General features: G+C 34.9%; 2 protein-coding genes across 2 annotated transcripts; one reads left to right on the top strand and one right to left on the bottom strand.

Moving 5' to 3' along the window:
* Nucleotides 1-699: 699 nt before the first annotated feature.
* EAF01_003073 (uncharacterized protein) lies at nt 700-3,173 on the bottom strand (the record flags this gene model as incomplete). Its single annotated transcript, XM_038911327.1, has 3 exons — nt 700-1,866; nt 1,915-2,382; nt 2,433-3,173. 3 exons carry the CDS (start codon nt 3,171-3,173, stop codon nt 700-702), a joined length of 2,376 nt encoding a protein of 791 aa, XP_038772562.1.
* A 1,317-nt stretch (nt 3,174-4,490) lies between these two features.
* Nucleotides 4,491-6,868, top strand: EAF01_003072 (uncharacterized protein; the record flags this gene model as incomplete). The annotated part of the gene is made up of 3 exons (XM_038911326.1): nt 4,491-4,969; nt 5,020-5,405; nt 5,454-6,868. The coding sequence occupies exons 1-3, from the start codon at nt 4,686-4,688 to the stop codon at nt 6,866-6,868; spliced, it is 2,085 nt and encodes a 694-aa protein (XP_038772561.1). The 5' UTR covers nt 4,491-4,685.
* Nucleotides 6,869-14,105: the final 7,237 nt, after the last annotated feature.

Raw genomic sequence — 14,105 nt, 5'->3', positions numbered from 1 at the left:
GATTAGAGATTAGAGTAACTTAATCGATCGATCGATAGATAAATCCAAAACCGCAAGTAATTACCGACCAAGAACCTTTCAAGCAGAAGGAAGAGAGGGAATCGAACAAACAAGCAATCAATCAATCAATCAATCAAGAAGATAGTTGTAATGAATGATAGATCATAGATATGATACAATGAGCTCGGGAACTAATGGATGGATGGATGGATACTCGGATATGCAATCAAAAGTTGTATAATTAACTGGATACTTATACATAGGATACCTAGTACCTGAAATTGGGAATAATAGAATGATATGCTGATATCAAAACACCATATGAAATCAAACCATCAGACCATCAAATCATCAAATTCATCTCATTGATATCAATATTGAAAACTAACTACTCCAAGCTATTTATGTTTCGTCTTTTGTTTCTTTCTTTCCTGCATGCATGCATCATCTCATCTCATTCCATTTCATCTCAGTTCATTCATTCATTCAATCAATCATTCATTTCCCCATCGAAAAACTTGTATCCTATCCCATCAATTCCGTCCATTCATTCTTTTCTTTGGTTTCTTTTCATTTCCATTCCTCATCTCTCATTTCTCATTTCATTCTTTTGTTTCATCCTCTGGCATCCACGAAAACCCAACAATCCATCCCATGTAAAAATATCACTCCCTCATCCAATCATCAATCTCCACCCTCTCAAATCAAACCCCTCTTACTATCCTTCGCCTTCCAACCCTTTAATTTACGCTCCGGTCTAGGAACATCTGGTCTACCAGCAAGAATATCCACAAATCCCTTCAAATCCAACCAAAATTCAGCCTTTGGTCTTCTATTTGCCCAATCTGTTTCGTTCTCTTCGACATCAACCATACTAGAGAACACAACTTGTGCACCCTTGATACCAATAACCGTTGAACTTTGTTTATCCTCGATAATCTTTTTATCGGTTCGATCTTCATATTGTTCGAGATGTTCAATACACTTGATAGCTAAGCGAACGGCTCGGGTACGATCCATAGGAGATGGAGTACCACCTTGTTGAACGTGACCTGGAATACTATCTCTGGATTCGAAACGATCGGCAGCTTCTTCACGGATCATATCAGCGATAAGTTTGGCGTGGTAAACCTTTGATGCCTTTTCGTTGATGAGGATAAGACGTCCAGCTCTTGATTGGCCACTGTCTTTCTCGAAAACTTCCTTAAGATGTGCAATATCCGCTGCGAGCATCCCAATACTAACACCTTCCTCAGGAGTATAGACAGCTGATGCACCAACAGCGAGACCAGCCATGGTAGCAACATAACCAGATCGACCACCTTGAGTTTCGATAACGAAAACACGACGACGGGAAGCTGAAGCAGATTGTTTAATGGTATCGCAATAACGGACAAGTTCGTTCAAACAAGTATCCGATCCAATCGAATATTCTGTTCCTGGAACGTTGTTGGAAATAGTTGCTGGGAGTAAAGTCATAGGAATGCAAAGAGAAGAATAAGTTTCTCTTGCTTGACGAAGTTCAGATAAGGCATGGAAACCTTCAAAACCTCCAATGATGAGAAGACCATCAATCTTGAATTTCTCAAAAAGTGATGCGATCAATGGCATTCCAGATTCTGATGGAAGTTCACGGTTCATACCAATTTCTGAACCACCCTTACTAGCCCATCCATCAACTTCCAACCAATCAAATTCTCGAACCGATCCGGGGTTATCTTGGTGATGACGGGCAAATCCGGCGAAACCATTGTGAATAGCAATTGGTGTATGTCCACGAGTTAAGCAATAAGCAACAGCTGCACGTGTAGCAGCATTAACACCACCAGCTGGAGCTCCGACGTGCACGATAGCAATTCTCATGTGCTACAAAATGTTAGTATTAGAAGAAACAAAATTCCAATTATCACGTACCTTCTTGTCAGGAAGACGCATTTCATTGTTGAGATCAGTAGCTGTTGTAGTCATGTAGGAATCGTAAAAGTCAGAAAATTCTGTATCCCTGAGTGACATAGCTCTTTCGAAATCTTTTGCTTCAATAGCTTTTGCGACTTCTTGAGTATCAATAACCGATTGAACAAGTGGCTTTCTTGTAATTTTGTTCTCGTTAATGGCGATAAAAGGGGTAACCGTTTCTGGTGTAGCATCAAGAACAGCATTGACTGCTTCGATACCTTGTAAAGTAGAAAGGTATCGATCGTAAGCACATGCAGAACCACCACGTTGGACATGACCCAATGTTGAAATACGTGTATCAAGAGCGAGTCCGTTCTTGTCTGCAAGAAGATCCTTGATCATTTCTGGAGAAATCTTATTTCCTCCTTGATCATGAGCACCTTCGGCAACAATAACAATTGTCTTTCTCTTTCCCAACTGTCTATGCTGTGTGATTGTTAGTAGGATCAAAACTTATAGAAAGATAACAACCATACCTTTTGAATAACCTTGTGCATCTCTTCTTTCCAATTGTCTGCTCTTGGCTTTTCTGGGATGAAAACAAAATCCGCACCAGTAGCAACACCAGCCATTAAAGCTAACCAACCACAATGTCTACCCATAACTTCAATGACGAAAGCTCTTGAATGTGACGAAGCGGTCTGTTCGATATAATCCACCATCTCACAAATCTTGCCAAGAGCTGAAAAGCAACCAATGGTAGCATCAGTACCAGACATATCATTATCGATTGAACCGACCAATCCAACGATGTTGAGATGCTTGAATGGTGCAACTTGTTGTTCCGACAATTCCTTCTTTTCAATCAATTCCTTGATCAATCCAGGCCATTCCGCTCTGAATTTATCAGCTCCAGTCAAGGAACCGTCACCGCCGCAAATGATGAGAGCATCAATTCCATTCAACACCATGTTCTTTGCTGCTTGTAATCTGCCGGGCCGTTCATAGAAAGCCATACATCTGGCAGTACCAATCAGAGTACCTCCTTCGGATTGCCATCCCCGGACATCTTCCCAGCCCATCTTTTTGATCAACCTTCCTCCTTGAACTAAACCTTCATATCCTTCATAGATACAATATGGTTCACATCCTTTATAAATTGCCATTCGAACGCACGCTCGCACAACACCATTCATACCAGGAGAATCACCTCCACTGGTCATGATAGCGACACGTCTTTTCTTTCCCTCGAGGGGTGGTGGGGGTTGAGGAGCCATGATGAATTTTGAGTTGTTGTTTTGTTGAAAGTAATCAGGTTGGAGGGGTATAAGGCTGAGGTAAGGTGGGAGATAAGAGAGGGAGGGATTCTTGGGTATAATGGATAACAAATAAGTAAGGTCCAAGGTAGTATGAGAGCAGAGAACAGAGAAGAGAGAAAAAAGTGAAGAGGGAAGAATGAAGATTTGAGAAAGGTAGGTAGGTAGGTAGGTAGGTAGGTAGGTATACTTCGTCAAGATTGTATTGACTAGTACGAGTAGATTCTCTTACTTTTCAAGAATGACGAAAAGTTGAGAGAGCAGTTTGAAATAAGATGGGTCCTTCATGTATTGTAGTGGGCTGAGACCTTGTTCATTTTTATTTTTTTTGCTTATCGGATTGGTATCATCGGCATCGGTATCAAATTGGAGAATTCCGTTTGGTATTCGCACAGTCTTGGTAGAAGGCCACAATTCCAATCATGATGAAGAGATACATTTGGAGAGGAAATTGATTCCGGTCAGAATAAAGGCAGGAGTCAGGGGAGCGAAAGGAATGGCTCTTGATGTGTAGGTGAGGCCATAAACCTTTCCATATATCATGATATTATGTCTGATTATGTCTCTCTCTAACTATGTGTGTATCACAGTATGTATATAAATATGTCTGTACCTATAGTATATACATGCACATATGTAATGAGGATTCCTCTGTCATACATACGCACCTCAACCAGACAGTGCAACAGTTCTCAATTCTCATCGGCTGTGAGTGAGGATGTATGGCTACAACTGCAAACTGCAAACTGCAAACTGCAACTCAATCAATGTCTTTCTATTCCATTGCCTTCATCTACCCTGAGTTCATAACCTGTTGTGTCATGTTTTGGCGGAAACTCTACAAGGCGGATACTTCATTCATACTCGTGATTGGTGAGTCGGTGGTACCTGAGCCATCTGTACATCGTAGTGTCGGACTCAATTCGGGCACGCTATACTATATCCTCTACTTCTGACATCACAAGGAGAGTAAATACTGATATTAGTTAGTTATAAACTTTCCAACAATGATAATGGGATGTTGGGAGGTCTGAAGTGAAGGTTGATACTACTGAACGCCTGGAGTACTTGTATGCTATCGATATAATGTAGATGTTAGGATGATCAATTCAGAGTATAGTAGTATCATGGAATGTCAGTTTGACATCAAACATACGAATTTGGTGGATAAGATGATATGCGATGAAGAGAAACAAATTAGATGGATAGATTATATGTCTCGTTTGTACTCAAGAACTCGTAATCTTACATCTCTAACAATATTAAAGCGGTGAACCTTCTTTTCTTTAAGCGGGGCAGTATTTTGATTGAAGCTTGATCCTCAAAACAATAACCGTAGAACATTTCAATAGACCACCAAAGCCTTATTAGAAGCTTCCCAATTTCCGAAAGACGTCGCGGAGTCCCCAATAGTGCTCTCAATCTCCTTGTCACAAATCAATCTATCTCTCGAATCCTATCCGGCCCCTCAAAATGTCAACTCTCCCCAGTAACCATCCACTTTCATTGCGCCCAGCACCAACCACATCAAATGGAGGTACCATTCCGTTACCTCACCTAATCGCAAGAATCAATGCCGAACGAGGAGGGTTTCGCAGTATTTCAGAAGATAGCCTGCGACAAGAAATTGCGGAAGCCGAAGCTGGAGGGGACGAGGAGGAGAATGAGAGTTCCAGTGAGGATGGAGAAGCAGAAGAGGAACCTGATCGAATGAAAGAACTTCTCACAGCAAGAGATGAGATTCTCGGTCAAATTGAGTATGCTATCTTTTGCGAAAGGCAATGCGCAAATACTGACTCGTCTACAGACATGCACATAATGCTGCTATGATATCTCTCGACTTCATATCCCTCCTTCTTTCGAAAGATACCCCCGTGCAAGCTAGCACATCAATATCACCCTCACTTCGTGAATTGGCTGGAATGGGTACCTTGGGTGCGGATAAAACAGTAGCCCCACGGTACACCAAAGAACAAAATCAAGAAAATAAAAAGATAGCCAAAGGTTGGAAAGCATCAAATCTTAGCAAGACTGTAGATTCGATTTTGGCATCTGCAACCCGATTAGAAAAAGAAATCGATGCGGAAACAAAATACTGGGAACAGGTACTTGCTGTTAGTGAAAGTGGATGGGCAGTATGTCGATTGCCCCAAGAAAAACATACATTGGGTGTTAGATTTGGATTTTCAGAGGGTCAGTACATTCAACTTTTCATGCCTTAACTATGCTAACATACTATAGCCTCTTCAACATTTCGAAATCGTAGTCTTGGTGCACTTCGAAGAAACCCCGATGGATCAATATATTTAGACCAAGGGATTGCAAGTCCAGAGCCTCAGAGCATACGAGTTTTGATCGAAACTAATGGAGTCACAACTGGCGAAACTATACTCCCTAAAGCAGTACCACATGATGCACCTATTCAAGATTTAATTCTTCAAGCACGAAACACGATTTTTGCCTCTGAACTTTGGCAAGAGATGACTAGAGAAGTCAGGACTCTCGCATCCCATGGCCTCCAATCAGATTCCAAAACAAACACCATCAGATTTCCAATTTCTCCCACTAAAAGGATCTTGATCGAGCTTCAGACAGTACCTACCGATCCTTTCCGACCAGTTCTTGGTCCCAGACCAGATTCATACCTTGCCAATGGCATCTATCTAACTCTTCACCTTCTTCTATCTCTCTCACATCGTCAACAATATCGTATTCGGACTCGTCCACCACCGCCAATTTCTAGCCAACCACGTCCAAACAACCCATTTCCTATTCTACGCTCTTTAGTGACTCGCCTCGCTCACGAAACGGTCGTTTCATCTCTTCACTCACTTCTTACTCCGCTCTGTAAAACACTTACCTCCGCCTCCCTTTCAACTCCACCAACGTATACCATCATCCCGGGTACTTCTTCACCTTTATCACATCTTTCAACTCCCGAACGAATTCTCACAGCTTTAACGAATCAACTCGAATCCCTAACCACAATCACATTCCCTTTTCCCCTTTCATCACCACCTCATTCCTCAATCCCATCCTCCTTTTCACACACAACTCCACTTACCCCATTACCTTCGTCCCTTCAAATCCGTACTGTAACCACTACCCTCAACTACTCTCGACCAATCTACTATCTACGCATAACCCCAGAAACTTCTCCTCTCCTCCAAATCTGTCCACCACCCAACACAGTTCCAGAATGGGATTATGTCAAAAACTACATTCTCTGGGCCGTCAGCTGTTGGCTCGCACACATCTTCTCCTCTTCATCCAAACCAAGCGAAGATAAAGAAGAACCTTGGAAGCCAACAACCCAACCTAATATCCTCCGCAAAATCTTCTCAGGAGATTCACCATATGAAGGAGGCGTCAAACAAATCTGTTTCGACGTCTCTTCCATTCCAATCCTGGGCCCAGAAGCCCCGAATAAAACTGGAGAGATGGACAAGGAAAAGATTAAAATTTCGGTTAGGTGGGAGTGGACGACGGGCATAGAGCAGGAGTGGAAGGAGAAGAGGGATTTGAAGAGGGGGGAGGGGGTTTATGATTGGTATTATGGTGGGGGTGGGGGGTTCCAGGGAGGAGAGCTGGAGAAGGTGGTTAGGAAGATGGGGGAGGTGGTTGAGGAGGCTGGGAGGGGGAGGGAGAGGGATTAAGGGGTGCGATGGAGATCGAGGAGTGGAGATTGGGGATTGGGGAGTAAGAAGTAGCTAGCTCTGTGGTGATTCATCTCATTGGATGGAGTAGTAGCTGGATTGCTTGCCTCCTTCCTGCGTGATTTCCATGGTATATCTACCCCTATATTTTTCTCCATCACAGTATAGTATAGTATAGCATATCAAAGCAAACCCCACAAATATTACATCTATCATCATCATTGTCATCTCCATACCATACCCTATCTCATTGTATTGACTTTGCACTACGCTCAGAATATTCTCATACTATTCCCATGCCATACTACTTATATTCTATCCATCCCGTTAACTTTCCACCACCTACCCACCTACCCACTATCCCCTCAAATAGTCCCCCCAAATACCTACTTCTACCTCTACCTCTACCTCTATCTCGAGCCTACCTAACTTTCCTTTACTCTACTTTACTCAACCCTAAATCTCCTTATGTAGTATATTATTGATGTAAGATTTAAGATTACTATGTATAATGTATAATGTATAACGTAGTTTATCAGTGGGTCGGCTATATCAGTGGATTGGCCACTTTTACCTTGAATTGTTACTTCAAAGCTATATTATTCAATAATAATTAAATCAATTAATTAAAACTATTAAAAATCTAATAATTTAAAATCTATTATATTATTTTGATAGATTCTTACATTATAACCTATCTTTCTATATTTATTATAATATCAATTAAAAGATATTTCCCCATTAAAATTCCCCTCTTTTTAATACTTATTATATTAAATTTGAATATCAACCTTTTATTAAAATAATATATTAAGAGCCTTTTATTTAATAAACATTTCTTTTTAATATAATTAAGTTTTTTTCATATATCAATACTTATTTAATACTTTATTTACTATTCAAAGTATACAATTCTTTATATTTAAAAATATATTTTTATAAGCTAATTTTTCTATATTTTTAATTAGAATTAATACAATTTCAAATATAAATATAAAGGATCTTGTTTGATAACAAGTTATTCGAAATTTAATTAATATTGATTAAGAAAAAGCTTCAATTGGGTTGTAAAGGATTTAAGAGATTCATTGATTTAGATTGAAAGAGGGAGAGGTAGGTATACGAATTCGAATATCTAATTTCGAAAGTACAGCTTTAAAATTGAATAGAATTAAACCTATTCTTCAGAATCTTGATTTTATATTCTAAGAAATGATTGATTCCTTATATATAGCTTTAAAAGCTATAAAGAATTCAACCTTCAAAATATAATTAATATATGCTTTAATAAATCCATTAATTTGATTATTATATAAATTTTTTAGATTATTAAAATAATTAATATTAAATAATTAAATTAAATAACTTAAATATAATAGTAAATATAAACATATAATATTATTCTCTTTATAGTATATTTGAAAAGCTACTGATTTATAGTTTTCATACCTATTCAGTACTAATATTCGATATTTACTCTTTCTTTAATTCTTAATATACTTATCAAAGTATTTTAATTATTTTAAATCTATCTTATTATTTATTCACTCATTAGATATAGGTTTAATAGTCTATTCCATAGAAAGATTAATTTCGGTATACTAATTAGAGAGATAAATCTATCCCTGAATTATTAAAAATAGGGAAATAGTTTTGTCCTTTTTATTTCTATATATTATTACTATAATTTATTCTTAATTACCTAACTGTATAGATTTACTTTTATTATATTTTTTAATACTAATAATAATTATTATTATATATATAATTCTTATTATAAAATCTATTTCATCAAAATTATAGAAATCTTCATTCAAAATGTTATATTTCGCTTGTATATTTATAATTAATCAAAACCATTCTTTAATAAGCTTAGGATCCTTATAAAAAGCTCTCTAAAAATCATAAATATAATTAAAATATATCTTTAATTCAATTCAACACTTTATAAATCAATATACCTAGAGCTTCTCGACACATTTTATATTCTTTAATTCAAGAATATAATTCATTATATCTTCTACATTCTTAAATTTAAATAAAGAACCTTTCAAATCTATATTAAGAATATATTAAATAAATACCTTCTTTTCTAATTTAATCAAATTATAACTTTTTGATTAATTCTCAACTATATTAGATTTACCTTGAATTCTATTACCCAATATAATTCAAAATATACAATAAAACTAAGCTACCTTTCGAATTAATAATTTCTTATTTAATTTAATAGTTTGAATAATTAAGATTATATATACTTCTTTAAAATGAATTTTCATAATTAATTATAAAAAAAACGCATATTGAATATAGAATAATAATTCAAGATGAAAATGACTGATCCATTAATATAATCGACCCACTGATAAACTACGTTAATATATAATGTATAATGTATAATGTATAATGTATAATGTATAATGTATAATGTATAACGTATAACGTAGTTCATTATTGTCGGAACACGTGACCAACAACATAACATTCCATATCACGCTTTACCCCACATACACATGAAGTATGTAAATAAAAGTAGTATATATATATAGATATAACAATTCCTTTTTTATATAAAGAGAGTAGATAGAAATAAATAATCCTTTTAACCATACATATTATGTATACACACTTTACTAAGTTTATCCAATACTAATCAATGATTGATTAAATTCAATCACAAAACGACAAGGTCAAATTTAATAAAAAAAGATATCTTTTAAAAAGACAAACAAAATCATACTAGATTAAGTTTACATATAATTTATATAGAAAAACTAGAATACTATATTCTCTATACTATCTTTTCTAATTATATATTAAAAAGAAATCCCTAATTATAATTATAATTTCTTTAAAATAATTTAATTTATATTAATTCTATTTACATCCATTACACTCTCATACATACTATACAAAAAACATTCAATACAATACAATATTAAATATTATTATTCAATATAATTTTTCTAATCCCTAAAACATTTTTATACAAAGTAAACCTTACATTTTGAAGAAAACAATTGAATCCAAACAATCCCAATCTCACAAAATCCCAAATAAATACTGATATTACTATATAAATTATTAATTTATAATTTAGATAATATAAAGAATAACAATTATAAAACGAATTTCAAAAGTAATATAAAAATTAAACTAAAGTTACCTTTAAAACTATATATTACAAAGTATTTAAACTCCTATAAATTCAACTTTTTATTTATAATTTCTAAGTTCGTGTTACGGGAGCTGCCTCTAGAATTATGTGAAAGTGTCTAGAGTTCTTTCGAGATAGTTTAATTTAGATTTCAAGTAGGAATTCAATAAGATTATAATTGATTATAATTCTTGTAACTATAATAATAAAACTAATGATTGTTCTTGAGCATGAAGCTCTATATTATAATGAAATCCATTCCCTTATATAGACCTTTGTTCTCTATCCTGGTTCCTAGGACCTCTCCGATATGTTGAATCGTTAAGGATCGTAATGTGCTTTAGGAGCGCTGAAGCTCCTTGACGCTCTATCACGTGTAATTTATGTCATGTGACGCGGTATGTTGAATGCCGTTGTAAAAGTTCGATAATCAAAAAATAATTTAAATTATATTAAAGTTTTTATTAAACTTATTTTAAAAAAAATATTAAATGAATATATAAAAGAGATTAAAAAAAAACAGAGAATTTAAAATCAAATTATTTAAATGTATATAAAATAATTAAATCGAAAAGATCAATATATACATCAACATTTATTTCAAATTTATTTAATTAAATATTTATATTATATCTACAAAATCAAAATCAATCTTATTTCAAATCTTATATAATATTAGATTATATAATACTAAAAAAAAATATATTATATACATTATATATAGGATATATACATAATATCCTTCCAGATCTAATAAAAATGTATATTAATAAAGATTATAAATATAATAATGGAGAATATAATTTTCTTAATCAAAAGCTTTAAATATTTTATAAATTCTATAGAAATATTAGTATTGGATTAAATTAATACAATAATACTTTTTCAACAATACTTAAGAACAATATTTTAACATTTTATTTTAATAAGATTATTAGTAGAAATCTTAATTTTGAAAATATGTTAATATTAATATAAGTATATTTCGAAATTAAAGAAAAACGATAGAAATACCTTATTAAATGATATAATACGATATTTTTATAAGTTATATAAAACAATTCTGAAAAGATACTTCCTTAATAATTAGAAATTCTACTTAAAAAAATTCAAAATCTATAACATAATTTAATTAATTCATATTAATTAGAATTAATACTTCGAGATTAAATTATAAATATTTATTATAATATTTCTAAATATAACCCTATATTTGTTATGGGAGCTGCCTCTAGGATTATGTAGAAGTATTTAGAGTTCTCTTAAAATAATTTAGATTAGATTTTAAATAAGAATTCAATAAGGTTGTAATTGATTATAATTCTTATAATTATAATAATAAAACTAATGATTATTCTTGAGTATGAAACTTTATATTATAATGAGATTTGTTCTTTTTATATAGACCTTTTTGTTCTATAGAATTTATAATTTTATTCTATTTAAATCTCTTAGATTCTAAGTTCTAAAAGCTTCTGACTCCTTAAATTCTAAACTTCAAAAACTCTAACGTTCTATTATATGATATTTATTATATAATTCAATGTTACTCATTGTAACAATATTATTATAACCAGCTTTAATATATAAAGGTCTTTATATCGATCTACAAAACACTATTAAACAAATTGAGTATATAAAAATAATAAATTCCTTCATATCAATCTTTATTATTAATAATCTACCCGATACGGAAATATACTGAATTGATTGTATATATAAAGGTTAAGGATTATATCAAGAGTAAGGCTGATCTTAAGGAATCCGAAATAAAGGGAAGTTTTCATTTCCTTCTCAAAATGATTTTTTTTTTTATAATTTATATAATCTTAAAATAACCCTTATATATTATTATTAAAATACTATATATACAAAAAACCAGATTGTTAATTCACAAATCACTCTATATAAGAACAAAAACCTTAATATAATTAATTTATAATAAAACATAATATAAACAAAGATTAATTTTATTAATTCCTTTTTATTGTTACGGGAGCTGCCTCTAGGGTCACGTGGAAGTGTCTAGAGATCTCTCGAGGTGGTTTAGACTAGACTTCAAGTAGGAATTCAATAAGGTTGTAACTGGTTGCAATTCTCGTAACTATAGTAATGAAACTAATGATTGTTCTTGAGCACGAAGCTCTACATTGTAATGAAACCCATTCTTTATATAGACCTTCGTTCCTTGTTGTCCCATTGATCCCATCGTGTCCCACCAGGTGGGAGCAGTGGGATCCAGTGGGAATCTCTAATCCCGTGACTTTCTGATCAGGTGACTCGGTATGTTAGATGTCGTCGTAACACTATCCCCTTCCTAGCTTAGCGCTTGTCCCAAGCGTTTATAAAGTGAGTTTCCCCCACTTGATTAATTCCGTAGTGCCTTCCTTTCTGTTTGTTATGATGTCCGTTATTCGTTCTTCAAAATCTGTTGTTAGTTGTAAAAATATTTATTTTCGTTCTAAAGACAAAGGTGTCATTATGTCTTACAAGTGTAGTCGCTGTTTGGAGAAGAACCTTGAGTGTCGGGTGCTTCCAAATGCTGTGCGCTGTGGTGAATGTATAAAGAGTGTGGGCAGTGATCGTTGTGATGTGTATGGCCACTCTGCGGGCGATTGGTCTCGTGTTAATTCTGAGGAAGAGCGTCTTGAGTTCGAGGAGGAGAAGGCTGCGAATGCTATGGCTGAAGCAGCTGCTCGGCTGGCTCCTGCGAAGGCAGAAGCGTGTTTTGCGGGAAAAGGCTGGCAAAATGCTTCAACATGACCTTCGTACTATTGAAGCTCTTGAAGAGTTTGAGGCTGAGGAACAGCGATTGGAAAATGAGCGTATTGAGAAGGAAAAGGAGTTGGCGTCTGTCTCTGCTGCTGGCCCTAGCGATGGTTCCTTTGTTTTCGACTCTTCTTCTTTGGACCCTTCGATCCTGGCTACAATGGATTCTCCTTCCTTCTGGGCAAATCCGGGTATTGCTGGTGGAACGCCTCCAACTTCTCAGGGCAGTTGAGGTTTGTTCTTGGTTCCCATGAATTTTCGGTATGTGGATAATCTAACCATTTGATCAAATATTTAATTGTGCCTCTGACGTATTTACAATCTAGTATTGTTTCGACATCGTATATGGCGTTCGGGTTGACTGGTTCGATTTCCGTTAATGGCGTATTCGGCGCTCCTGGTGGTGCTGGTTCGAGCAAGGATATATGGAATACTGGGTGAATATTCATTGTGTCTGGTAATTTCAATCGATAGTTAATCGTTCCTATTACTTTATCAATCTTGAATGGTCCTAGTTTCCTGTGGTCGAGTTTATTGCTTGGTCTTTTGGTTTCAATGTTTTGTCGTAGCAAATAAACTTTATCCCCCTCTTTAAGCGTAGGTCCCATATTACGTTTCGTATTATAGTACGCTGCTGTTCTGGATGATATGAATCTTAGATCGAGAGTAAGCTGCTCTTGTAAATCCTTTAATTGTTCGACTTGTATTATTGCTGATTCGGCATTAACCTTCTGTGGTATCGGTGTTTGGTATGCTTTAGGATTAAACCCAAAGTTCGCGTGTGCTGGTGTAATCTTTGTAGTTTCCGATTCCGATGTGTTATATGCGAATTGTGCCATAGGTAATAGCTCTACCCAATTGTCCTGTCGATAATTTATGTAGCATCTAAGATATGCTTCCATTGTCTGATTGGTCCTTTCTGTCTGACCATCTGTTTGTGGGTGGAAAGATGTCGATAACTTTCTCTTGATACCCATAAGTGCTAATAAGGTAGTCCAGAATTTCGAGGTAAAGAGCTTGTCTCTGTCCGAGATTATCTCATCTGGTACTCCATGTATGCTTACTATAACCCTAAAGAATACATATGCTAGTTGCTTAGCAGTCTATGTTTCTTTGAATGGTATCATGTATGCAAATTTTGTCAATCTGTCTACTACGTTGAGTATTGCGTCGTACTCAACTCCTATAGTAGGGTCTTTCGAGAGTGGTAGTTTGACCACAAAGTCCCATGTAATGGACTTCCATGGCTGAGAAGGCATGTCTGGGGTCTGGAGCTGACCATACGGAGCGTGTCTAGAGGACTTATTCCGT

This window comes from Botrytis porri, assembly GCF_014898465.1.
Source record: "Botrytis porri strain MUCL 3234 chromosome Unknown BPOR_004, whole genome shotgun sequence".
Classification (NCBI taxonomy): Eukaryota; Fungi; Ascomycota; class Leotiomycetes; order Helotiales; family Sclerotiniaceae; genus Botrytis; species Botrytis porri.
This window is presented reverse-complemented; position numbering and strand designations above follow the sequence as displayed.